The sequence below is a fragment of the Geotrypetes seraphini genome, chromosome 13 (assembly GCF_902459505.1).
Source record: "Geotrypetes seraphini chromosome 13, aGeoSer1.1, whole genome shotgun sequence".
NCBI lineage: Eukaryota > Metazoa > Chordata > Amphibia > Gymnophiona > Dermophiidae > Geotrypetes > Geotrypetes seraphini.
This window is the reverse complement of record NC_047096.1, coordinates 36,963,115-36,989,778: the sequence shown is the minus strand read 5'-3', so window position 1 is coordinate 36,989,778 and position 26,664 is coordinate 36,963,115. Positions and strand designations below refer to the sequence as shown.

The following is a 26,664-nucleotide window of genomic DNA, read 5'->3' as shown; positions in this document are numbered from 1 at the left end:
TAACCGCATGATAACCTTTTCAGATCTGTTCGTGATACCCTTAATCATTTCTAGCATTCTGTTTGCCCTTTTCGCCGCTGCCGCACATTGCGTGGATGGTTTCATTGACTTGTCTACAAGTACTCACAAGTCTCTTTCCTGGGGGCTCTCTTCGAGCATATGATTTTTGTTACCGACATGCATCACCTTGCACTTATCCACATTGAACCTCGTTTGCCATTGTGCGGCCCATTCCTTGAGTGTATTTATGTTTTGTTGTAGGTCTTTGCAATCCTTCTGTGTCCTCGCTACTCTGAATAACTCTGTATTGTCCGCAAATTTAATCACCTCACTCGTCGTGCCAATTTCTAGGTCATTTATAAATACGTTGAAGAGCACAGGCCCAAGCACCGAACCCTGTTGCACTCCACTCATGACGCTTTTCCAGTACGAGTATTGTCCATTCCCCCCCACTCTCTGTTTCCTATCCGCCAACCAGTTTTTAATCCACATGAGTATATCACCCTCAATTCCATGGCTCGCAATTTTTTGAAGTAGACCCAATAAACGGAGTGTCCACTCCCAAATTCTACTTCAGCATCATCAAAACCCTCCCACACATGCCAATCATTGATGTTCCATCTTCGTACTCCCCTATGCATAAGCAATAACCCACTCCTATAATGCATAAGCAATAACCCACTCCTATAGGCAGGAACACCCCCGCCCCCCACACACATAATAGTAATCCCCCTTTAAAAGTAATCACATATAATAGGGAGCAAGACAAATGACTATCAATGCCATATTTTAGTGTTCTATAGGTATAGGGGAGGAGCAGTTGAGTACCGGATCCCTGCAGCAAGAGACTCTTATAGAAACATAGAAAGATGACGGCAGATAAGGGCTACAGCCCATCAAGTCTGCCCACACTATTTACCCACCCTCTTAAGTCTACTGACCCCTAAAGTATAATTGTAATTATACTGTCACTCTACTGACCCGCTCATTCAAGTCCATACCCTAGTGACCCTATCCCTTGGCATGACCCTCGTAGGGATCCCACATAGGTATCCCATTTGTTCTTGAAGTCTGGGATGCTGCGTGCCTCGACCACCTGCACTGTTTCTGTTATCTGTTAAGACTACTCCAACATTACCAAATAAGGGAAAAATTCCCTTGTATGGTAAGCTGGCCTCCATTCAGTGCATCCCAGGATGCACTTGGTGGGGATCAAGTGCTGCTGTTTCCACCGGTGGAAGGAGCAACTGGTCATTACTTCTGCTTCATTAAGGTATGAAGGCCTAGGGGAGGGGTTGTAGGTGCTATTAGACACCAGAAGTTATTTTTAATGGGATTAGGCCCAGAGAGTACCACTAGACAACAGGAATTTTTTAGGCTTAAGTCAGTAGAAGTGAAGAGGTCATGTCACAGGGTGGGAGACTGCTGTTAGAAACTAGAAAATGCATATTAATATCAGGGGCAGGTGAGTCTAATCAGATCTAAAGGGAGAGAGATATCAGGACCAGTGCAGACTGCAGGGTCTCTCTATGCACCTTAGACCTGGAGATTGTTGCTGACATATCAGCCCACAAAGCTACATTGCTGTGGGGTAATAGGGCCCTTATTATGCATTTTAGTATGTCCAGTAACGTTTACTGCAGAAGTTGATTTCAGCATAGAAATCCTTTTTACATACAATAGCCCATACTATCTTTCTATATCAGCACATAACTGCCATTTGTACCCACGAGAAAGCTGGTAGCTTTACTTTGCTTCCATCACTACACAGTGCATATGCCCTCATTGGGGGGGGGGGGGGGGCGGGGGGGAGGGAGGTCGACAACGACAACAAAGGCTCCACTAGAATGTGCGCGGGAATGAAAAGGGGGGAGGGAGAACAAAGGCTCCATAGAAATTTCTTCGGGAATGAAGAAAAGGAGCAGCATTTCACCTTTCTCTTCCGTCTACTCTTTTCTCTCAAAGACATTCTTCCAGGTCTCACTTCTTTTTTTACCACATCCAGCCGCTCTTTCATTCTCACCTCAGTGACTAGTTGCTCTTCTTTCAAGTCTCTAAACAAAGAAAATGATACGAGCCTTCGCTCTCTAAAAACGCATTCAGCAGAAAAAAATGAACACATACTTTTATTGTATAACCAGAAAGGGTACCAGATGCACAGTACAAATAGCAGCTTGACAATTATGTACCAAAACAGCACGCATTTACTTGAACGCTAGCTTAATGGAGCCCTGTTTAGTCGCTGTATAAAACACCAACTACAGATTCAGTTCTACCTGGGGGGGGAGGAGTAGGATAAGGACACACTAAACCCAACCTTGCTATGTATATGAAAACCACGTTTTCTTCGTTACAGTTTCACTTCGTTTAAATTAAACAAAAACGCACATAAACCTATGAAAAAAATAAGGTAAATTATACTGTTGAGTCTAGGCCCTACCAGAAAACAACAAAATGCCTCAGCCACCATCTGTCTACTTCCGGTTAACACAGGAGGCGCAAGAGCTCGGCCATTACGTCACTCACTTCCCGCTCTTCCTCCTCCTCGCCTACCCTCATTGGCTTTCAACACTTCTCTCTTTCTCTCACTGTACTCCTCCATCATGCGCGTGCACCGTCGCGCGCTCTCACCCCCTATCTTCCTTCTCTGGCTCGGTCCCGCGGATGAAAGTTCGAGAAAATTTCAATCACATCCGGCAACGGTAGAGGGCAGGGTAGGGGCGGGGACGAAACGAAGAGGAGCCGAGGGGAGCGCTCTGATAGGCTTAAGGACGGTGACGCAGCAGTTCCGTTCTGGAACGTTCCCCTGTGATATAAAAGCGAACGGGCCGGCAAGTTCGTTCTCATTCGAACGGCAGCGGTGATACGGAGACCGAGAACAGCTTTCGTCCTTCTTGATAGCTGTTCACCGAAATTCAGGTAGATGTTTAATAACTGAACCTTATATATTTAAAGCAGAACGTGGAGCGTTAGAGAAAAGATCGTGCTAATGATCATGAGACAAGCACGGTTATAGATGAAAGCTATTAAATTTAACGCTACGCTTGATAAAATGGTTTATAGCGTGCAATATGTATAAAGCTTCTTAGAAGAGAGTAACTAATACGAGGGACCGCGGGAAATAAAAATGTGTTAATCGTTGAGGTACATTGTCCATTAGTTTCCTTGTATTATTTTTTTTGCACCCCTCCCCTTATTATTTATATCTAATACGATATATAAGCGTTAAATTAATGTAACGCCGTTCCGAAAGTAGCTGCTCGAAAAACAGTCTTTGTTGCGGTGTAATCTTTGTAAGGAAAGCCGGTAGCGTGGGCGGGGGGTGGGCTTTCCGTTAGCCTATCGGAGTTGATGCGTCAGGCGCGGGCCCGTGCCCGTGCCCATTGTCCGCTGTTGAGTACTCGTGTGTCTGAGTCACTTAAGGGCGCTGTATCCCGGGGAGGAGACTAGTGCAAGGTGTTGGGTTTACAATAGCGGTGTGATGGTGCTCCACCTTAGCAAGATTATTCTAAGCGGAAAGACCTGTCTGGGTGGAAGCCTTGTAGTCCACGTGGCTGATCATGCACGCTACTGTATGGGTATTGAGCCTGGTTGTAAGTAACGCCACTGGCTCTTGGCCGTAACGTAAGCTCGGCGGTAATATTAAACGCAAAAGATAATTTTCATTTCTTAATCGGTTAGTGGGAGTTTTTTTCGTCTGTTTTAAAAATGCAATCGGGTTTGGTGGGCTTAAAATAAAGGTGGTGGACACGGATCAGTAGGTATTGAGGCTTTTTTTGCATGTTTAAAACGGTGAGTGAACTGGCATATAAACTAAGATTACTTAACCTGAGTTTTATGACTATGGTGTTTGTCTTTAGGGGCAAGACGTTAACTGCTGTTTAAATAACTAATATTACATGTGTTGTAGGTATAATGTCTAAGGGACCAGCAGTTGGTATAGATCTTGGCACCACATATTCCTGTGTGGGTGTGTTTCAACATGGCAAAGTTGAAATTATTGCTAATGACCAAGGGAACAGGACCACCCCAAGCTATGTTGCTTTTACGGACACAGAAAGACTGATCGGTGATGCTGCAAAAAACCAGGTTGCAATGAACCCCACAAACACAGTATTTGGTAAGTGAATGTTTTTAACATAACTAGTCGGACAAGAATGTAGATTGAGCTCATAGTAATAAAAGTTTTGTTTGTTTAGATGCAAAACGCTTGATTGGTCGTAGATTTGATGATAACGTTGTGCAGTCTGATATGAAACATTGGCCCTTCACTGTTGTAAATGATGGAGGAAGACCAAAAGTTCAAGTGGACTATAAAGGAGAATGCAAGTCTTTTTACCCAGAGGAAATATCATCTATGGTTTTAACAAAGATGAAGGAAATTGCAGAAGCATACCTTGGCAAGGTATGTTAACTCTTATATTTGTAATGTATTCTGCATGTAGCTGCAGCAGTGTCTGAATACTTCATTTGAATGTTCAGTATCACAAAATGGCTGCAACTTTTAACTTCTATTACTGCCACCTACTGGCAGACTTGTAAAACTTGTGTATGGTCACTTTGATGAATTTGATTCCAAAGCCATTCGTAGTTTCCACCAGAACTTAAATGTGTTGGTTAGTACCTTCCTTGGATGTCTGAGTGACCACTTAATGACTTAATCTAAAAACTTAAGTAGCTTGGCAGGAGGTTTTTAACTACTAATTTTTACTTCCAGTCTGTCACCAATGCTGTTGTCACTGTCCCAGCTTACTTCAATGATTCTCAGCGTCAGGCTACAAAAGATGCCGGTACCATTGCTGGTCTTAATGTGCTACGTATAATCAACGAGCCTACAGCTGCTGCTATTGCATATGGCTTAGACAAAAAGGTAAGTTTATGGATTGAGATGTCTTTATTCCCCCCACACACACTTGATTTATAGGTAGGTATGCACACTTCAGTTATCTAGCTATTATGGGTGAAGTTAACCTATAACATGGCATCAAGCTACCTAGTCATTTTCATCAAATTCTTCATTCATTGACTTAATTTAGGTTTATCAGCCTTATGCCAGTACAGGTAGTCCCCCCATAAACATCCGACTTATGTTGGACTCTTACTTAAGAACAGAGTTCCTGCTCTACATTTGGTGTCTCAACATACCCCTCTCTGCCTCCATTCTCTGTCCAAAGTACATTTCCCTCCAGTGGGTGTTTATTTCTAATCGGCTCCCTCTTTCCAGCCACAGTTATTTCTCTTCACAAAGCCACCAACAGCAGCTCCTACTCGCGTCCTGCAGCTGAGCCAGAAATCTTCGCTCTGATGTGGGAGATGTTTCCTCTGACATCAGAGGGAAGACTCCTGCTCAGCCACAGGACACATGTAGGAGCCACTGCCAGCAGCTTTGTGTAGGGACATGACTGATGCTGGAAGGAGGAGGGAGGCACATACCGGGGGAGAGGCATGAAATTAAGACACATGAGGGGAGAGGAGCATGGCTATAATGTGAAGAATGGAGGGAAAGATGGTGGTGGGGGGAGGGAATAGAAAGGGTGAATTGGGTGTCAAGAGGGAAAGATGGTGCACATGGGGAGATGGAGAAAGAATTGAGCATAGGAGGGGGAGAACATTATTGGACATGGTGGTGGGAGAGGAGTAGGGAAGAGATGAAAGGGAGTAATGTTGGAAGTGGTGGTGCGGGAACAGTGGGATGGACAGAAAGATGCAAGAGGGGTTGAAGATGGGAAGAATATTAGGTTCTGAGTTCCATACAAATTGAACTTAACAGTTTAAAAACCACAGAACCTATTAACCCGGCAGGCTGGCTGTATATGAAATAGCAGCTATAGGGCTTATGTTACCATGCTAGCTAAGATTTGGGCATAAACCAGGCTTCCTGGGTAATGTCTCGTATAACTTTCTAAAGCTGTTTTTTAATGAGCTCTCCCTAAATTGAGATGGATTTAGTGTGAACTTGTTAAGGCTTAGATACAAGTTTAAGGATAATCTGTGGGGTCCTTTTACAGAGGCACGGTAACAGTTTAATGCGCAGAATACCGCACATTAAAGCCTGCCGCGCTAGTACCCAACGCCTCCATTGACGAGGTGTTAGGATTTTAGACTGCCACGGGGGTTAGCGTGTGATGAAATGTCCACTAGCCCCATAGCGCGTCTTGATAAAAGGAGCCCTGTATCTGATACAAAATCTAGTTAAACATGACAGTTCTAAGCTCTTGTCCAATATAGCTTTAGGTCTAGTGCATTTGGTTTCTACCAAGCTTTGCCTGCTCCTCTCCATTCTTTCAGAGCTTTCAGCTGTTGAATTGAATTGTTGCAATTATCTTGACCTCACTAGTTTTTCTCCCCTCCTTTAGACTTATGCTTGAACCCACTGTAAATATGTAACTCCTGATGCAGTCGACTACCATTTTCACACAACGCGCGCATTATACATGATTTTACAAACCGTGCATAACTGTGCGCGTTATACGTGTGAGCACGTTAGCCCCTTTTTTTTACATAGTTCCCCCCCTGACGTCAGATTCACCCCGCAGGACCACTCACGCTCTAACATGCACCCGCACCCCCACAGCCTCCCCACTCCCCATCATGTAGAAACAGCCTACCATCATCCTGCTGCTTCCTCTTCCGGCGGTCCCGCCCTTTCTCTGACGTCAAAGGGTGGGACCGCCGGAAGGGGCAGGACCGCCAGCAGAGGAAGCAGCAGGACGACGGTAGGCAGCTTCTACATGATGGGGGGGGGTGGGAAGGCTGTGGGGGTGCGAGCGGTCCTTCAGGGTGGGGGTGCGAGCAGTCCTGCGGGGGGTGAATCTGACATCAGGGGGGCATCAGGCTTTCAGGGTGGGGACAGGACTTCAAGGGTTAAAGGAGAGTTGGGCAGCGACGGGAGAGTCGGGGCGGCATGCACGGTATACAGGTGTGCGCAGTATATAAAAATTTATTTACATAAATTAGTTTCCCGCACACTATACCCGTGTGCGCGTTTTACATGGGTGCGCGGTATGAGTGAAAATACAGTACAGCATATTTCAGCCCCTTTCATGTAACCTGTGAAAAGAGGAATTTTGCCTTTTAAGACTTGTATTTTTTTGTGAGTTCAAAATTTTTAAAACTTTGGTTGTACCACAAAGGCAGTACATCAAATTCAAGACACTTAAGTGTACCTGTTACATGTGTAAAATATATGCAGACACAACTGGGGTGCAGCTTTCCATTTGAAGTTAAAACTAGTCTTTGGCTTCAGTTAATGTTCCACATAGGAGCATAAAAGCTTGAATAGGCTTCAGGGTCAAAACTTAATTCCTCATAGCAGGACAGATCTGGTTTATACAGTGGCCCTATGGCTAGTGTGCAGTGTTTTGTATTTTCCCAGGACAAGCAGGCAGCATATTCTTGACTGATGGGTGACGGCACCGACGGAGCCCCGGTACGGACAATTTTAGAGTGATTGCACTCTAAGAACTTGGAAAGTTCTAGCAGGCCGCACCGCGCACGCCTTCCCGCCCAACAGAGGCGTGCATCCCCAATTTCTTAGTTTCAGCGGAGCTAAGAAGATGCGTCCTTTTCAACGGCTGTTGAAAATATTTTTTTTGTATCGCCTTTCCCACTCGCAAAAACCCTGTGAGGAAATATTTCTTTTTTTCTTATTCATTCTTGTTTTTCAAAAAAAAAAAAACCTTTGATTTTTTTCGGTTCGCCCCAGCGGGGCATGTTGCCACCATCGAGGCCTCGGCCTTCAATTTGGCAGAAGCCGTTTTTACTTTCATGCCCCCCCAACCCGGGTTTAAGAAGTGCCAGCGGTGTGCACAGCCCATTTCTCTGACCGACCCGCACAACTGGTGCTTACAGTGCCTGGGTCCAAATCATCGGGCTTCCACCTGCACCCGCTGTGCCACATAAAAAAAAACAGACTTTGAAAAACCGTCAGATTCAGCAACGATTGCTGTTTGGTGCTGATATGTCTGACCCTGTGGCATCGACACTGACATCGGCCTCATCTCAGTCGGCACCCACCTCTTCGACATCGCGCCTGCGTCGCAACCATCAGGTAAGCCGGCTAAGAAGCCTTCCCCGCTGGAGCGTCCTCCGGTCTCTGTAGCAGCGAGCCCAGTCCTGCCGACCTCGAGGCGCCCGTGGAAGCACACCGCCCCTATTGAGGTGAGTCCCTCAGGCTCCTCATCCTCAGGGCATCTAGCGGCACCACAGGTACCGCAGAAGAAAAAAGCAGTACCGGTGCCTTCGCTGGACGAGCGAATTGCTGCCGTCCTACAGGTGCAACTTAAAGAGCAGTTGCAACAGCTACTTCCTGCTCTATTGGCACCAAACCTTCCAGTCCCGATCCGGTCTGAGCTGCCGGTACCGACAGTGGAGCAGCCTCTATTGTCCGCGTCCACTTTGTCGGTACCGGTACATTCTGCTTCCTCTGTCTCCATGCCAGTTCTGGCACCGGAACCGAGAGCTCTACATCAGGCTATCCAAACTTTGGCTCCAATACAGCCTTTAACATCTCCTGGTACCGCTTCTTTGAGGTCGGGTAAGTTGGTACGCAAAACCCGACACCTTGAACCCTTCACACCGGAGTCTCAGGATTGCAGTTCCCAAATTAGGGATCCTGATCTGTGGGGTGACTCCGAAGAACCTCTTCTCTCTGAGGGTGAGTGTTCGTCTGGTGAAGAGGATCCGTCTGTCCCAGATCCCTCCTCTAAGCCGGATTCTACTTTCACCTCTTTCTTAAAGAGATGTGTGAATCTTTCTATTCCCTTGGAGGCTGAGTCCAAAAAATCCAAAGCATTCCTTGATGCACTGGACTTTGACCAGCCTCCAAGGGAATTTCTCAAACTGCCCCTCCACGATATTTTGATAAGACTTTTTATAAAAATCTGGAGACGCCTCTGACTATCCCAGGAGCTCCTCACAAATTGGACTCCTTGTATAAAGTCATCCCCATTCCTGGCTTCGACAAGCCTCAACTTCCACACAAGTCTCTTAGTGGAATCCACACTTAAGAAGTCTGCAGGAGCTAGTGTATACGCTTCAGTCCCTCCTGGCAGAGAAGGAAAGGCCATGGATAAATTTGGCAAAAGATTATATCAAAATGCTATGTTGGCTAATAGATCAGGAAATTATGCTTTTCATTTTTCTTTACTTAAAGCACCTCATTCAGGATCTCTCTGCTTTTGAGAAGTACCTCCCTGAGCGCAAGAGATCTGCTTTTCGACAATGTTCTTTCTCTTCTCCAGCTTCGGAAGTTCCTGGTCCGTTCGATCTACAATACATTCGAATTGACCTCCAGAGCCACAGCCATGTCTGTTGCCATGCGTCGTCTGGCATGGCTCAGTCTCAGAGCTTGATGTTAACCATCAGGATCGCCTGGCTAATGCTCCATGCCTAGGTGATGAGCTTTTTGGAGAATCCATGGACTCCACCACTCAAAAATTATCTGCCCATGAAACTCGCTGGGATACTCTTCTAAAAACCAAAAAGAAAACCCCACCTACCCAGCCTTTTCGGCAGCAATCGGCCTACCAACGCCGTTTCGTCCTTTACCACCAGCTCCTCAACAGCCTAGTCATCAGCACCAGCAGCAACGGCAAACTCCTAGGCCAGCACAGCAGCAACAGGTGAAGCCTCCTCCACCGCAGAAGTGTACCCAACCCTTTTGACTTTGTTTTCCAGGGCATAGCCAGTGTTCTACCATCTGCCCATCTTCCCCAACCCATAGGAGGTCGTCTTACTTTCTTCATCAGCCGTTCTGAAATTATCACCTCTGATCAGTGGGTCCTCAACATGAGCCGCCACGGCTACTCTCTCAACTTTCAGACTCTTCCTGCACAAAGTCTGCCAAGAGTCTGCTTTGAACACTCCTCAGTCTTCCCTCCTTCTTCAGGAGGTTCAATCCCTCCTCCTTCTGAACGCCATAGAGGAAGTTCCTCTAGATCAAAAGGGGCAGGGATTCTACTCCCGTTACTTTCTGGTCCCCAAAAAACCAGGAGATCTCAGACCCATTCTCGATCTTCGCGATCTCAACAAATGCTTAGTCAAAGAAAAATTCAGGATGCTTTCTCTAGCCACTCTTTACCCTCTTCTCAATCAAGGCGACTGGCTATGCTCCCTCGATCTCAAAGAGGCATATACCCATATTCCGGGCACTCTGGAATCCAGACAGTACCTCCGCTTCATGATCAATCACTGTCATTACCAATACAAGGTGCTACCCTTCGGTCTTGCCTCCTCTCAAAGAGTTCACCAAATGTCTGATTGTGGTGGCTGCTTTTCTAAGCTCTCGCCACCTGCAGGTTTTTCCTTACCTGGATGATTGGTTGATCAAGGCCACTTCCTCTCAGACAGTGCTCTGGGCCACCAACCACACCATCCTTTTCTGCAACTCCTGGGGTTAGAGATCAATCTACCCAAATCCCATCTCATCCCCACTCAGACTTCAATTCATAGGAGCGGTCCTGGATACTGTCCTCATGAGAGGTTCCTGCCATCCAAACACCTTCAGGCTCTTCAATATCTGTCAGCAGGTGCTTCCACAACATTCCATCTCTGCCAAGCAAATGATGATACTCTTGGGTCACATGGCCTCGACAGTTCATGTCACCTCCTTCACACGTCTTCACCTGCGCACTCCTCAATGGACCTTAGCTACCCAGTGGTCCCAAGCGACGGATCCTTGCTCACGGCACTTTTGTGGCATCTCTTTGTCAGTCTCTGCAATGGTGGTTGATATCCTCCAATCTCTCTTCTGTTCCATCTACCTCCTCAACTAGTCATCACCACCGACACCTCCCCTTATGCATGGGGAGCTCATTTGAACGAGTTCCAAACTCAAGGCCTTTGGACAGCCCAGGAAAAGAAGCATCACATCAATTTCCTGGAACTCAGAGCGATGTTTTATGCCCTCAAGGCTTTCCAACATCTTCTCTTTCCTCAAGTTCTACTACTGTGCACAGACAATCAAGTTGTGATGTACTACATCAACAAACTGGGTGGGACAGGCTCTCGCCTTTTGTGTCAGGAAGCCCAGAGGATTTGGTCTTGGGCCACAGATCACCAATTATTCCTGAAAGCTATCTACATTCAGGGAGAGCAGAATTCTTTAGCGGACAATCTCAGCAGAATTCTCCAACCTCACGAGTGGACTCTCAATCCTTTGACTCTACAGTCCATTTTCGCTCAATGGGGCACTCCTCAGATAGACCTCTTTGCAGCTCCTCACAATCATCAGCTGCCCCTCTTCTGCTCCAGACTCTACTCTGCTCACCATCTGGCAATGGATGCATTTCTCCTAGATTGGTCCAATCTGTTCCTGTATGCTTTCCCTCCTCTGCCTCTCATGTTACGAACCTTGTTCAAGCTCCAGAGGGAACAAGCCACCATGATTCTCATCGCTCCACGGTGGCCCAGGCAACATTGGTTCTCCCTTCTACTTCAACTCAGTTTCAGGGAGCCTATTCTTCCACTGTTTCCTTCTCTGCTTACACAGCATCAGGAGACCCTTCTGCATCCCAACCTCCAGTCTCTGCACCCGACAGCTTGGTATCTCTCGAGCTGAATTCAACTGATCCTCTTCTATCTCAGCCCGTTCGTTCTATTCTGGATGCTTCCAGGAAACCGGCCACTCTGCAATGTTACCATCAGAAGTGGACACTGTTTTTTTTCCTGGTGTCTTCATCATGATCCCACTTCCCTTGCAGTGGAGACCTTGTTAAGACTACTTTCTTTGTCTGACTCTGGTCTCAAGTCTACTTCCATCAGAGTCCACCTCAGTGCTATTGCTGCTTTTCATGAGCCAGTTCATGGGAAACTTCTCCCAGCTCATCCTTTGGTTTCCAGATTCATGCGGGGTCTTTTCAATGTGAAACAACCTCTTAAGGCTCCTCCTGTAGTCTGGGATCTCAATGTGGTTCTCTCCACCTTAATGAAGCCTCCGTTTGAACCTTTGGCTACAGCTCCTTTCAAGTTCCTCACTTGGAAAGTGGTCTTCCTTATTGCTCTTACCTCTGCCAGGAGGGTCAGTGAGCTCCACACACTAGTTGCGGATCCACCTTTTACAGTCTTTCATCATGACAAGGTGGTTCTGCGTACACATCCAAAGTTTCTCCCTAAGGTTGTCTCTGAATTCCATCTCAACCAATCCATTGTTCTGCCTATCTTCTTTCCGAAACCTCACTCATTCTGGAGAACAGGCTCTGCATACTTTGGACTGTAAGCAGGCTTTAGCTTACTATTTAGACCGTACTAAGCCCCACAGATCATCACCTCTTTCTGTCCTTTGATCCAAATAAATTGGGACGTCCTGTTTCTAAACATACGTTGTCCAATTGGCTTGCAGCATGCATTTCATTCTGTTATGCTCAGTCCGGACTGACACTGGAAGGTTCTGTCACGGCCCATAGAGTTCGAGCTATGGCAGCATCTGTAGCTTTCCTCCGTTCCACTCCTATTGAGGAAATCTGCAAGGCTGCTACTTGGTCCTCAGTTCATACTTTCACATCTCATTATTGTCTGGACGCTTTCTCCAGACGGGATGGACACTTCGGCCAATCTGTTTTACAAAATTTGTTTTCCTAATGGCCAACCTTCCCTCCATCCCTCTTTTTGTTAGCTTGGAGGTCACCCATCAGTCAAGAATATGCTGCCTGCTTGTCCTGGGATAAAGCACAGTTACTTCCATAACAGGTGTTATCCAGGGACAGCAGGCAGATATTCTTGCGTCCCACCCACCTCCCCGGGTTGGCTTCTTAGCTGGCTTATCCTAACTGGGGACCGCACGCCTCCGTCGGGCGGGAAGGCACTCGCATGTGCGCGGTGCAGCCTGGTAGAACTTTCCAAGTTCTTAGAGTGCAATCACTCTAAAATTGTCCGTACTGGGGCTCCGTTGGTGCCGTCACCCATCAGTCAAGAATATCTGCCTGCTGTCCCTGGATAACACCTGTTACGGTAAGTAACTGTGCTTTTTCAGTGTTAGCATTAATGCTAAAAACATACCTATACAACTATATAAGGGAGTTGGCACAATGTGGTTTATTATACTAAACATTTTCCAAGTTAGTAAAACTGGCAGTTCACTATGGCTTAACACTAGCAAAATCTAAAACTAGATCTGAAAGACCTTACCGTAACTTAAGCTGTTTTCTGATGAGTACATAGTTGCTAATGGCTGGTGTACATAACTGAATGCCAAGGGGGTTTTTTGTCTCCAGGTTGGAACTGAAAGGAATGTGCTGATTTTTGACCTTGGTGGTGGCACATTTGATGTATCCATTTTAACCATTGAAGATGGAATCTTTGAAGTTAAGTCCACTGCAGGTGACACCCATTTGGGTGGGGAAGACTTTGACAACCGTATGGTGAATCACTTTGTTGCAGAGTTCAAGCGCAAGCACAAGAAGGATATCAGTGATAATAAGAGAGCTGTTCGCCGTCTCCGCACTGCCTGTGAGCGTGCAAAGCGTACACTTTCATCTAGCACCCAGGCCAGTATTGAAATTGACTCCCTCTATGAAGGCATAGATTTCTACACCTCTATCACAAGAGCCCGTTTTGAAGAATTGAATGCAGACCTCTTCCGAGGCACCCTTGATCCAGTGGAGAAGGCTCTCCGTGATGCCAAGCTAGACAAGTCCCAGGTCCATGACATTGTTCTGGTTGGTGGGTCCACACGTATTCCTAAGATCCAGAAACTGCTGCAGGACTTCTTCAATGGCAAGGAACTCAACAAAAGTATAAACCCTGATGAAGCTGTAGCATATGGTGCAGGTAATTGAGCAAGCTTTATGGCAAAAAACAGCATGTGATTGTTAAAATCTAAAAGATGAGGTCTCTATAGAGATTGCTGACATTATGTACGTTGAGTTGCGCTCCTAAGCCTGAACATCAGATGTGATCATACATTTGTTTTTAGAACATGATCTGCTGTCGGTACTTCCTGTTTCTATCCTGCTGCCAGTATTTCTTGTTTTAAAGTACATGAGAAATGAAACATCCAAAGGCTGGCCACACAAACCTCCACTACAAATAGGGCAATATGTGGGACATTCATGGCAGTGTAACCTTAATAGATTAGCCTGTTGACCACAGCAGATAGCTCACAAAAAAAGCTGCTGCAGCTGCAATTTTCCACTGAAGTCAACAATTTTCTTGGGAGGGCAAAAATTGGAGCACCATCCTGTAAACCTGTAAGTGCCAAGTAAAGTCTAAATTGCAAATAATTTAAACATTCTGTTATCCCAGGACAAGCAGGTAGGTATTCTCACAAGTGGGTGACGTGATCCAACAGAGCCCTGATGCAGACGCCTCACAAGCGGACTTGCTTGAAGAAACTCGAAGTTTCAAGTCGCCCATATCTCACATGCGCGAGTACCTTCCCGCCCGACTATCAGGCGCATCTCCTCAGTTCTTACTTTTCCACAGAGCCGAGAAGTCAGTCTTCGACTCTCTGCATGAAGTGTTGTTCACTTGTGCCATTGTCTGCAGTTTTGGGTTTATTTTTCTCAATCACCAGTTTTCTTTTTAAAAAAAAAAAAAAAAAATTTCTTCCACTTCGACTGGGCAGGCCACGTGGCCGCAGCCCTGCAGCTTTGATCTTGCTGGGAGCTTTTTCAGCCTATGACCCGGCCTGCAACCAGTTTTAAAAAGTGTTTCAAGTGCCAGCGCGCGATATCCCTAACGGACCCTCATCGACACTGTCTTTGGTGTCTCGGGCCTCAACATCTCCCGAAATCGTGCCAGCCTTGCGCAACACTTAAGCCTCGTGCTTTCAAGCATCGTTGCATCCTGTGGGAGCAGCTTTTTGGTATGGAGTCCTCGATGGAGCTTTCATCGAGGGGTGCTTCGACATCGTCCGATGCACTCCAGGCTTCCACAGCTTCTGCTCCAGGCCTCATCAAACCTGCCTCGTTTGTACCGGCTATGTCTTCGACGCCTGCTGCAGTGCCTTCCTCTGTCTCTTCAGGTCAGGTAGCACAGCAGCCCATTCCCCCGGTGGTGCTTAAGGTGCCCAAGGCTTCTAAGTCCAAGCACTCTCACTGCCTTAAGAGAGCACAAAGCCCGTGCAGGTGGTCCCGTTGGAAGTCGCAGATTCATCCTTGCCGGCTTCGTTCCAGACCTTGTTGGAGAAGCAATTCATTCAGCTCTTTACCATGGGGCCGAAGCTTCTCTCACAAATCCAGCCTGGACATGCAGAGGTCTCCCGCGAGGTCAAGCCACCTCCTGTGCCTCAGTTGTATGCACACTCTGCAAGGAGCAGAGTCTCTGCGAGTGTCTGGTCTGGCATCTCAGCATGAATCGCAAGGAGCAGAGTCTTTGCCCATGCCTCTGTTGGAACCCGTGCACTCGATGCAAGGAGCAGAGTCTTTGTGAGTGATTCGAGGTTCTTCCACTCAACAGCCTCTGCTTTGTTCCACTGCCTCAAGCCCTATCCATTCTTTGGGGGCTTCAGCAGGGACCCACTCCTGAATTGTCGAGGCCTGCTTCCAGGCACAGCTCGCACCATCGATTGAGGCATTCTTCGAAGCATTCATCCAGAGATGCCTCGGCTAATCGGAAGCAGCCTTTTCTACAATATTCCCCACTGCATACCTAGACTATGCTGCTTCCGGATCTTGAAGACCCAGTGGGTTCTCTTCCCCATCAAGATCGACTTCTTCATTGGGGCATGCTGCCTCGAGTCCCTCAAGGCCAGACTTTGGCAGATCAGCTGTCCTTTTCATCCTTTCTGCATCAAATGGCATCTGATCTAGATATTCAACTTGACACTGGCTCCAAGTTTTCCAAGGAGTATCTCAAGACTATGCATCTCCCTCAAGCTTCCTCTTCACAAGCTTTTTGGATCAAACCTTTGTCCGCTGTCTGGAAACTTCTTATTCCATTCCAGCTGTTCCAGGAAAATTGGATTCCAGATACAGGACTGTTCATCATAAGGGATTTGACCACGCTCAATTGTCTCACCAATCCCTTCTGGTCGAATCTTCTTTGAAGCGTTCTCACCCTTCTCAGGTTTATGCCACTGTTCCGCCGGGAAGGGAAGGTAAAACGATGGACAGGTTTGGTCGTCGCATCTACCAGAACTCTATGATCTCGAGTCCTCAACTACAATTTTCATTTCATCACCTACTTTTGAGTTTTAAATTCATGCCTTATTTGGCTTCTTGAGCACATTTTGAATATCAAGAAGTTCTTGCATCCTTAGCCCAACTCTGGCTGCAGCTTGTTCAGTCCTATGATGCTTTTGAGCTGTCTGCTCAAGCTACTGCTTGCTTGGTGGCCATGCGGCATCTTGGCATGGCTCTGTACCATCGATATGGATCCTAACCTGCAGGACCAGCTGGCACTGATCTGAGTCCTTTGAGGCAGCCACCAAGAAGCTTTCAGACCATGAGAAGTCTTTTGCATCCATTCTCAGTCCCAAGCAGAAGCCAGCTTCTCGACCTGTATGCCCGCCTCTAATTTACCAACTCCAGTCAAATATGGGAAAGGGGACCAGTTACAGACAATGTAACAGGAGTGAAAAAATGCAAGTGTTGAACTGAAGAAAAATCACTCCGTGGACCTGTTCAAAGTATTATATGGATGATATAACAGAGTTCACAGGCTTGCTCAGAATCATGGAGGGGAAAACTGGGGCGAACCCCAGAGGAAAAACCACCTCGCAGCCCAATCATTGCATGGACAAGTAAACCAGAGGTTATATCAATTCATATATGTTTTTATGTTGTGAAAAAACTACGGTTTACTATAGCTTATAATCAAAGAACTTAGGCAAACTTAGCTTGCAGCTTGCGAGTTCCGACATGCATGTTTCGGTCCTGCCTCAGGGAACACACAAGAAAAATCTTAAACACTCATGCGAAGGGAGATTCTGAAAAAAAGTTAAACGAATTAATGCTTTATTCAAAACATGTTAAAAGAATATTCTTAGTCAAAAAGCAATTTAAATATAGCTATTGGCTAACAGGGAAAAAGACTCACCCGACAGGACTTATTTTTTCGGCAAATCGTTTTTCTGTAAATCATTTTTTCAATTCTGTCCCTTCAGTGTTTTGTCCCTTCTGTTCTCCCATATGCAGTATGACGTCATCGCATGCTTCTGTCACGTGATCACGTCTTTGGAGCCCTTTAAAATCTCGGCGGTTTCTCCGCTCAGGTCACCTTTCAAAGCTGTTAAACTGCGCATTGTACGCTTCTATGTGAGACAACAGTCCTCTGTCGGGTGAGTCTTTTTCCCTGTTAGCCAATAGCTATATTTAAATCGCTTTTTGACTTTAAGAATATTCTTTTAACATGTTTTGAATAAAGCATTAATTTAACTTTTTCTTTTCAGAATCTCCCTTCGCATGAGTTTAAGGTTTTTCCTGTGTTCCCTGAGGCAGGACCGAAACATGCATGTCGAACTCGCAAGCTGCAAGCTAAGTTTGCCTAAGTTCTTTGATTATAAGCTATAGTAAACCGTAGTTTTTTCACAACAAACATATATGAATTGATATAACCTCTGGTTTACTTGTCCATGCGATGATTGGGCTGTGAGGTGGTTTTTCCTCTGGGGTTCGCCCCAGTTTTCCCCTCCATGATTCTGAGCAAGCCTGTGAACTCTAATTTACCAACGGCATTTTCCACCTAAACAGGCTCCTGCCATTTGTCAGCCTGTCAAGAGGCAACATCCGCAGAAAAAGTTAAAAGCCTGCTGCTCCTAAGGCTCCTCAGCCTTTTTGACTCTTTAGTAAAGAGCATAACCAAGTCATTCTGCCCTTTCCCATTTTTCACCCTATCGGAGGTTGTCTCCATTTTTTCCACCGATGGACAACTTACTACCGACCTCTGGGTCCTTTCCATTGTCGGGGAGGGATACTCTTCAGTTCCATCACGTTCCTCCAACATCCTCCAAGAGTATCCTTCAAACTCTGGCAAGACAGTCCTTCTTCAAGAAGCTCAAGCTTTGCTTCAGCTTCGAGCTATCGAGCCAGTTCCTTTAGCTCAGCAGAACAAGGAGTTTACTCCCAGTACTTCCTTGTTCCGAAGAAGACAGGCAATCTGCGACCTATTTTGGATCTCAGGGTGCTCAAATTCCTAGGCAGAGAAATTTCACATGTTGACCCTGGAGTCTCTTTATACCCTCCTCAAGCAGAACGACTGGTTATGCTCTAATGGATCTCAAGGAGGCCTACACTCTCATTCCTATCCTTTCAGCCTTCCACCAATACCTCAGATTTCAGGTGGGAGATCTACATTATCAGTACAGAGTACTCCCTTTCAGCCTGGCCTCATCACCCACAGTCTTCAAGTGCCTGGTAGTGGTGGCCGCAGCGCTCAACCATGGTCTTTAGGTGTTTCCCTACCTGGACGACTGGCTCATCAAGGATTCCATGACTCAGGGAGTTGTCCTAGCAACCCAGCAGACTATCTGCTTCCTGCAGAGTCTGGGATTTGAAATCAACTTTCCGAAGTCCCATGTCCAACCTTCTCAGACTCTTCCCTTCATCAGAGCTGTTCTGGATACAATCCAACTCAGGAGTGTTCCTTCCTCAACATCTGGAGACTCTTCTCCATCATTGTCAATCAGTCTCCTCTTGCCCGTCCATCTCGGTGAGACATGATGGTTCTTCTGGGTCACATGGCTTCCACAGTACATGTGACTCCTTTTGCCAAACTTTACCTCAGAATTCCTCAGTGGACCCTGGCATCTCAATGGATGCAGGTTCCAACCCTCTGACTCAACACATCCAGATCACTCCTGCTCTGATAGTCTCTTTGCTGGTGGATGCTCTCTTCCTATCTATCCAGAGGCTTACTTTTTCACATGCCCCCCCCATCAGGTTTTCACAACAGATTCTTTCAACTTGCATTTGGGGGGCTCATCTAGATAGTCTCCGTACTCAAGGCTATTGGACCAGTGTGGATAGTCAGTGCCACATCAATCTGCTGGAACTCAAAGGGCAATTTTCAATGCTCAATGGTTTTCAGCATCTGCTTCTCAACTAGTCCTCATTCGCACAGACAATTGAGTCGCAATGTATTATGTCAACAAAACAGGGTGGCACGGGATCTGCCTCCCTCTGTCAAGAAGCTCTGAAAATTTGGGATTGGGCAATTCACCACAACACCTTCCTCACTACATTCAGGGGGCGGACAATGCCTTGGCAGACAACTTGAGGAGTCTTCTACAACCGCACGAATGGACTCTCCATTCCATGCCCCTTCATCACATCTTCCCTCTGTGGGGAACACCTCAGATCTCTTTGCAGCCCCCCACAACTTCAAGCTGCTTCAGTTCTGCTCCAGGATCTACATTCCTCATCACCTCGAGGCAGATACTTTTCTTCTGGACTAGATGAATCTTTCTATATGCATTTCTCAGTTTCCTCTCATTCAAAAGACACTGGTCAAGCTGAAGTCCGATCATACCACCATGATTCTGGTTGCTCCTCAGTGGCCCAGGCAACCCTAGTACTCCCTTCTCTTTCAACTCAGCAGCCAGGAACCATACCTTCTACCAGTTTGTCCCACTCTGCTTACACAGCATCAGGGATCTCTGCTTCATCCCAACCTACAGTCTCTACACCTGACAGCTTGGCTCCTCAACATAGCTCCTCCAGTTTTCTCAATCTGTGAGGGATGTTATGGAAGCTTCACGAAAGCCTATTACTAGACAATGCTATCGCCAAAAATGGACTAGATTTTCTACTTGGTGTTTTTCTCTTCATAAGGAGCCTCAACGTTCCTCCTTATCTTCTGTTTTGGACTATCTGTTGCACCTTTCTCATTCTGGTCTCAAGTCTACTTCGATCCGTGTCCATCTTAGTGCAATTGCTGCTTTCCATCAGCCTATTGAAGGGAAACCTCTCTGCTCATCTTGTGGTTTCCAGATTCATGAAACGACTTTTCAATGTCAATCCTCTCAAACCACCACCAGTGGTTTGGGACCTCAAAATTGTTCTTACTCAACTGATGAAACCTCCATTTGAACCAATGGACAAGGCTCATCTGAAGTATCTCACTTGGAAAGTGGTATTTCTCATTGGCCTCATTTCTGCTCGACGCATCAGTGAGCTTCAAGCTTTTGGTTGCAAATCCACCTTTTACAGTGTTTCACCATGACAAGTGGTTCTTTGCACTCATCTGAAGTTCCTTCCTAAGGTGGTCTCGGAATTTCATCTCAACCAATCCATTGTTCTTCCAGTGTTTTCCAAAGTCTCATTCTCACCCTGGAGAATCAGCTCTTCATACTCTGGACTGTAAACGTGCTTTAGCTACTGTAAACGTGCTTTAGCTTTCTACTTGGAACGCACCAAACCACACAGAACTGCTTCAACTTCTTGTTTCCTTTGATCCAAACAAATTGGGGCGTCCTATTTCTAAATTGTACCATCTCCAATTGGATGGCGGCTTGTATCTCATTCTGCTATGCCCAGGCTGGATTTCCTCTTCACAGTAAAGTCACAGCCCATAAGGTCGGAGCGATGGCAGCTTCTGTAGCTTTCCTCAGATCTCCATCTATTGAGGAAATTTGTAAAGCTGCCACTTGGTCCTCAGTTCATACCTTCACTTCTCATTATCTGGATACTTTCTCCAGACGGGATGGACAGTTTGGCCAAACAGTATTGCAAAATTTATTCTAAGTTGCCAAATCTCCCACCATCCCATTTTGGTTAGCTTGGAGGTCACCCACTTGTGAGAATATCTGCCTGCTTGTCCTGGGATGAAGCAGTTACTTACCAAACAGGTGTTATCCAGGGACAGCAGGCAGCTATTCTCGCATCCGACCCACCTCCCTGGGTTGGCTTCCTCTGTCGGGCAGGAAGGCACTCGCGCAGGCGACTAAACTTCGAGTTTCTTAAAGCAAGTCTGCTTGTGAGGCGTCCGCATCAGGGCTCCGTTGTATCATGTCACCCACTTGTGAGAATAGTTGCCTGCTGTCCCTGGATAACACCTGTTACAGTAAGTAACTGTGCTGTTTCACAAAATTCATATGGCCATCAAATGCCAATGTAATACTAGTCTTCAAACTGCCACAACATGAGTAGAGCTTGGCTTGTAAAATGAGACCCAATATCATATCTGAACTGGCACTTTGATAGCAGCTTTTTTAATATACACTCTACATCAGTGGTCTCAAACCCTTTGCGGGGCCACATTTTGGATTTGTAGGTACTTGGAGGGCCGCAGAAATAGTTAATGTCTTATTAAAGAAATGACAATTTTGCATGAGGTAAAACTCTTTATAGTTTATAAAACTTTCCTTTAACAGTTAAAAGGAAAGATATATAAACTAAAGTTTACCTTATGCAAAATTGTCATTTCTTTAATAAGACATATTAACTATTTTTCTGCGGCCCTCCAAGTACTCTATTTTTTTCTACAGCACTCACATTTAAAGTTCAATATCTTTTCTTTCTCAAAACTGGCATATTTCAATCACTAAATTGAAAATAAAATCATTTTCCTACCTTTGTTTGGTAATTTCATCAGTCTCTGGTTGCATTTTATTCTTCTGACTGGGCATCCAATACTTCTTCCCTTCTTTCAGCCTCCTGTATGCTTCCTCTCCTCCAGACCTCATTCCCTCCCCAACTTTTTCTTTCTTTCTGTTTGTCTTTCTCGGATTCCATGCCCCATTTTTTGCTTTGTTTCTGGTTCCCTGTCCCCCCTCCTTTCTCTGTGCCCCATTTTTTTGCTTTTTTTTTTCTGGCTCCCTGCTGCCACAGAATAGGCTGCTACCAGGAACAGGCAGATCTCCCTGCTTCTCTTCTGCACCGGGCCGACCAACTCTCGCCGCCCGACATCAATTCTAACATCGGAAAGGAGGTTCCGGGCAGCTGGGCCGTGAGAGTTGGTCGGCCCCGCAGGGAAGAGAAGCAGGGAGATCAAAGAACACGGTGCCGGCCTGATCCCCGATGGCAGCAGTGAGAAGGGAAGGGAAGCAGGTTCGGCACCACTACTCTAAACGAGCCACACTCTAGGGAGAACAGTGGACACCCCCCCCTTGGTACGCCACTGGAGCAGCAGCGTGTCTGGACGGCTCGTTCGTTCAAAGCCGCAGGTGGCAGCTCCTTGCGAGATCCGTGCCTGCATCTGAAGCCTCTCTGATGTGACAGAGGCTTCCGATGCAGGAGTGGATAGCGCAAGGAGCCACCAACCTGCGGCTTTGAGCGAACAAGCCGGCTGCTGCTCCAAAAGGAAGAGAATGATGCCTGCGGGCCGCAAATAAAACCTGGAGAGCCACATGCGGGCCGCATGTTTGAGATCGCTGCTCTACATGTTCTATCTATTGTGTCAATAAGTTTAACATACAAGTTGGAACCAGACCTTTTCATGTTAGACAAACATTCATAGCACACTAATTCTGAATCAAGTCTTGTTTCCTAGCTGTTCAAGCTGCTATCTTGTCTGGTGACAAGTCAGAAAATGTACAAGATCTGCTGCTGTTGGATGTCACTCCCTTGTCCCTGGGAATTGAAACAGCTGGAGGTGTCATGACTGTCTTGATCAAAAGGAATACAACTATTCCAACTAAGCAGACGCAGACCTTTACAACATACTCTGACAACCAGCCTGGTGTTCTGATTCAGGTAACATTGTCTTTGCCTCTACTGCAGAAAATCAGTATTATAACTCAAAAGAAATGTTAAATGACAATATCTTTGTAGGTATTCGAAGGGGAAAGAGCAATGACAAAGGATAACAACTTGCTGGGCAAGTTTGAGTTGACAGGTATTCCCCCGGCTCCACGTGGAGTGCCACAGATTGAAGTAACATTTGATATTGATGCCAATGGAATCCTCAATGTGTCTGCTGTAGACAAAAGTACTGGAAAGGAAAACAAGATTACAATCACAAATGACAAAGGTAACTTAAAGTGCATATTGTTTAACTTGATCCACTATCTGGTATTGGTAGGATAAGGCTTCCATACACCGATCCTGCTCATTTGGTTAATATAGATAGTCCGCGTGTGTGTATATAGTATCAGTATAGTAAAGTATAGTAGTATAGTAGCTGTAGCAATATAACAGTAAGTAAGCTTGATGCTATAGACGTTTTGGTGTCGGGCAATATGTCTCGTCGGTGTCGTAACAGCCGCGACACATTCTGCTATATCTGTGGGGAATATACACTTACGCCTCAGAGACGTTCGATGACTGCCCTTGTAAAGAAAGCCTATCATCTGTATTTTGGCTGCAAAATAGGTGATCAAGACAAGCAATGGGCGCCTCACATTTGCTGTGCGACATGTGCTGTTAGTCTGAGAGCCTGGCTCAGAGGTACTCGAAAGACGATGCCATTTGCTGTTCCGATGATATGGCGAGAACAGAAAGACCATGTGACGGACTGTTATTTCTGTTTGACTAATGTGTCTGGTTTCTCTGCCAAAAACAAGAAGTCAATTGAATATCCTAATCTGCCTTCAGCAATGAGACCCATGCCACATGAGTCTTCCAGTTCCGAAACCACCAGAGGATTGGACCTTAGACGAACCAGATGAAGAAACTGCAGTGCAGGGTTCTAACAGTGACATTGACCCGGATTTTGAACCATCCTCATCAGGCGATCCACATCTGATAACACAGTCCGAATTGAACGATTTGGTCAGATTTGGGTCTGTCAAAAGCAAAAGCTGAGCTGCTAGGTTCGAGACTGCAGGAATGGTGTTTGCTATCACCAGGTACGAAAATTTCTGTGTTTCGAGACCGGCATCATGATATAACCAAATTTTTTGCACAAGTCGACAGTCTCTGTTTCTGTTGTGACATTGAAGGATTGTTCTCGGTCTTTGGTTGTGATCACAACCCGGAAGAGTGGCGTCTTTTCATTGATTCGTCAATGTTAAGCCTGAAAGCTGTTCTGTTGCACAATGGCAACGTTTATCCTTCAGTACCTGTTGGCTATGCAGCACATATGAAAGAAACATATGAGAATATGGAAATGTTACTAAAGTATGTCCAGTATACCAGGTATAACTGGAATATCTGTGGAGACCTCAAAGTCGTTGCTCTGTTACTAGGACTGCAGCTTGGCTATACAAAGTACTGCTGTTTCATCTGCGAATGGGACAGCCGAGACAGAGAGTCGCACTATTCTAGAAAGAACTGGCCACTCCGTAAAAAGTTAGTTCCAGGACAGAAAAATGTAGCACATGAATCGCTTGTTGACCCGACAAAGATATTTTTGCCTCCTCTTCACATTAAACTGGGACTCATGAAGAATTTTGTGAAAGCAATGAACAAGGAAGGGGAAGGTTTTCGTTATTTAAGACAGATGTTCCCAAGAATAACTGATGCCAAGATCAAAGAGGGTATTTTTGTTGGCCCCCAGATCAGACATGTTATGAGTGACAAGCGATTTGAAGATCTGTTAGTTGGGCTGGAAAAAATTGGCTGGAAAGCCTTGAAAGACGTTGTTGACAATTTTCTGGGCAATTACAGAGCCCCAAACTACATTCAGCTGGTAGACAAACTTCTCAAAGCATACAAGAGAATGAAGTGCAATATGTCACTCAAGATTCATTTCCTCCATTCACACTTGGACTTCTTCCCCGCAAATCTCGGTGCTGTGAGTGACGAGCACGGTGAAAGGTTTCATCAAGACATAGCTACGATGGAGAAACGATACCAGGGCAATTGGAATCCGTCAATGCTTGCCGACTATTGTTGGATGCTACAACGTGATGCACCAGACACTGAATATAAAAGAAACTCGGGAGCAAAACACTTAATTCTGTTTCATTTAGTCGCTTGTGCGAAACGTAAACTTGACTATATATTTTATTGTCAGTAAACATAAAAATGTCTATTTCTCATAGTTCTTACGTGATGCAGTAAAACCAAAACCATATTTGAGCATACCAAGTTGGTACCTGTCATAATCACCAAAAACTTTTCAGGAATCAAGACTTAACCAAAAATAATGGTTGCTATGATGAATTTGATTCCAAAGCCATTCGTAGTTTCCACCAGAAGCTGACTAATGATGGTTTAGTACCTTCCTTGGATGTCTGAGCGACCATAACATGATCTAGAATAGTTTTAGCCCTCAATATTAACCACGGCAATCTAATTTGCATGTAGGTTTTGTAAATGGTGCTAGTTGACAGATTTAATGCCAAGCTGTTAAATTTCCATAGTTGGAATATTCTACCAATTAAATGGAATTGCTAGTATTCTGAGAGAAGTTAAACACTTGCTGGGCAGAGTCTTATTTGCTCTTAAATATGTTTGGTAAATGCAGCAAATTCTGTAAATTTTAACACCCAGTTTCCAAGCAATGAAGTGCAGCTGCTTTATTGCTTTATGTCCAATTGGCTATCTAAGATCTAATTTGAAACCACTAGACTTAGCTGAGCTTGGTATGTTTGCCTCCTAACACTTTATTCAAATTTGTTCACAGGTCGTCTAAGCAAGGAAGATATTGAACGTATGGTTCAGGAGGCTGAGAAATACAAAGCAGAGGATGAAAAGCAGCGTGACAAAGTGTCTTCCAAGAACTCGCTAGAATCCTATGCCTTCAACATGAAGGCAACAGTTGAAGATGAAAAGCTGCAGGGTAAAATCAGTGATGAGGACAAGCAGAAAATACTGGACAAATGCAATGAGATCATCGGGTGGCTAGACAAGAACCAGGTAAATGTCAATAGTCCTGTTCAGCTAGTAGATGGGCATAGGCCAAGCAGATTGTTGCTGTGATGAACATATTCCAAAGCCATTCGTAGTTTCCACCAGAAGTCCAAGACTAATGATGGTTTAGAACCTTCCTTGGATGTCTGAGCGACAGTGCTGTCTTATGATGTAATCTCGTAATTGTGGGTGTTAAGAACTATATCTAAAGCACTTTATCTTTTTCAGACGGCTGAAAAGGATGAATTTGAGCATCAGCAGAAAGAATTGGAGAAAGTATGCAATCCAATCATCACAAAGCTATACCAGAGTGCTGGTGGGATGCCTGGTGGTATGCCTGGTGGATTCCCAGGCACTGGTGCTCCTCCTTCAGGTTCATCAAGTGGACCAACCATTGAAGAGGTTGATTAAAATAAGGATATGTGTTCCAGATTTGCCTGTTTAATGTAAAGGACTCGGCCAGTAGCCATTCCAAGATCTTTACTCGTTGAGCTGCTGTTTAATTTCTGGGCATTTTGAGTACTTGAAAACCTGCACAGGAAGAAGGTGGTAATAGCATTGCACTTCATACTGTAACAGTTTTGAGTCCTAGCAAATAAAAGTATTTAATTGGCACTTGTGTTGGATTCATCAATTCTAGTAATAGTTATATTGCCAGGCTGCTGGAAATAGGACATTTCATTTAATCACTCAGTTGATTTAGTATAGTTCAATTTCTTCTTCTAAAGAACAATTGAACTAAGGCTCTCCTATAAGTGATGTATAAACTAGGTGAATGTCTTACAGAAGCTTAGAACTTCTTGATTTGTTGCTCTTTTTAATGCTATTCTGGGAGTTAGTACAGCTTTTTGTACATCAGTGTTTATCTGCTTGGTTATGGAGAAGTCCCTTGCCAGACAGGTTTTCAGGTAACAGTGAATATGCATGAAAAACCTAGAGACAGTACATAAATTAAGTTTATGCATATTGTAGATTTCCTGGACCTGACTCCCAAGGGGGGGTACTCTATCCTGAGTTTGACTCTTTTTTTTTTTTTTGTGTGAGGATTCAA

At 45.4% G+C, this 26,664-nt stretch overlaps 1 protein-coding gene and 3 non-coding genes across 5 annotated transcripts; all 4 read left to right on the top strand.

The window, feature by feature from the left end:
• The first annotated feature begins 2,764 nt into the window (after window positions 1–2,764).
• HSPA8 (heat shock protein family A (Hsp70) member 8) lies at window positions 2,765–26,228 on the top strand. 2 transcript variants are annotated; one of them, XM_033917800.1, is made up of 9 exons: window positions 2,765–2,919; window positions 3,911–4,120; window positions 4,200–4,405; window positions 4,718–4,870; window positions 13,212–13,767; window positions 22,369–22,571; window positions 22,650–22,848; window positions 25,387–25,619; window positions 25,842–26,228. In XM_033917800.1, the coding sequence occupies exons 2-9, from the start codon at window positions 3,916–3,918 to the stop codon at window positions 26,022–26,024; spliced, it is 1,938 nt and encodes a 645-aa protein (XP_033773691.1). In that variant the 5' UTR covers window positions 2,765–2,919; window positions 3,911–3,915; the 3' UTR covers window positions 26,025–26,228. The 2 variants fall into 2 exon arrangements, with proteins under 2 accessions (XP_033773691.1, XP_033773692.1); XM_033917801.1 differs by lacking the exons at window positions 25,387–25,619; window positions 25,842–26,228 and adding an exon at window positions 24,904–24,922 and having other exon boundaries at window positions 22,650–22,900.
• On the top strand, window positions 4,556–4,645 carry LOC117347929. Its single transcript, XR_004536871.1, has one exon. It is a non-coding gene; the product is annotated as a small nucleolar RNA SNORD14 (small nucleolar RNA).
• Window positions 24,911–25,002, top strand: LOC117347928. Its single transcript, XR_004536870.1, has one exon. It is a non-coding gene; the product is annotated as a small nucleolar RNA SNORD14 (small nucleolar RNA).
• On the top strand, window positions 25,674–25,767 carry LOC117347927. The gene has a single exon (XR_004536869.1). It is a non-coding gene; the product is annotated as a small nucleolar RNA SNORD14 (small nucleolar RNA).
• Window positions 26,229–26,664: the final 436 nt, after the last annotated feature.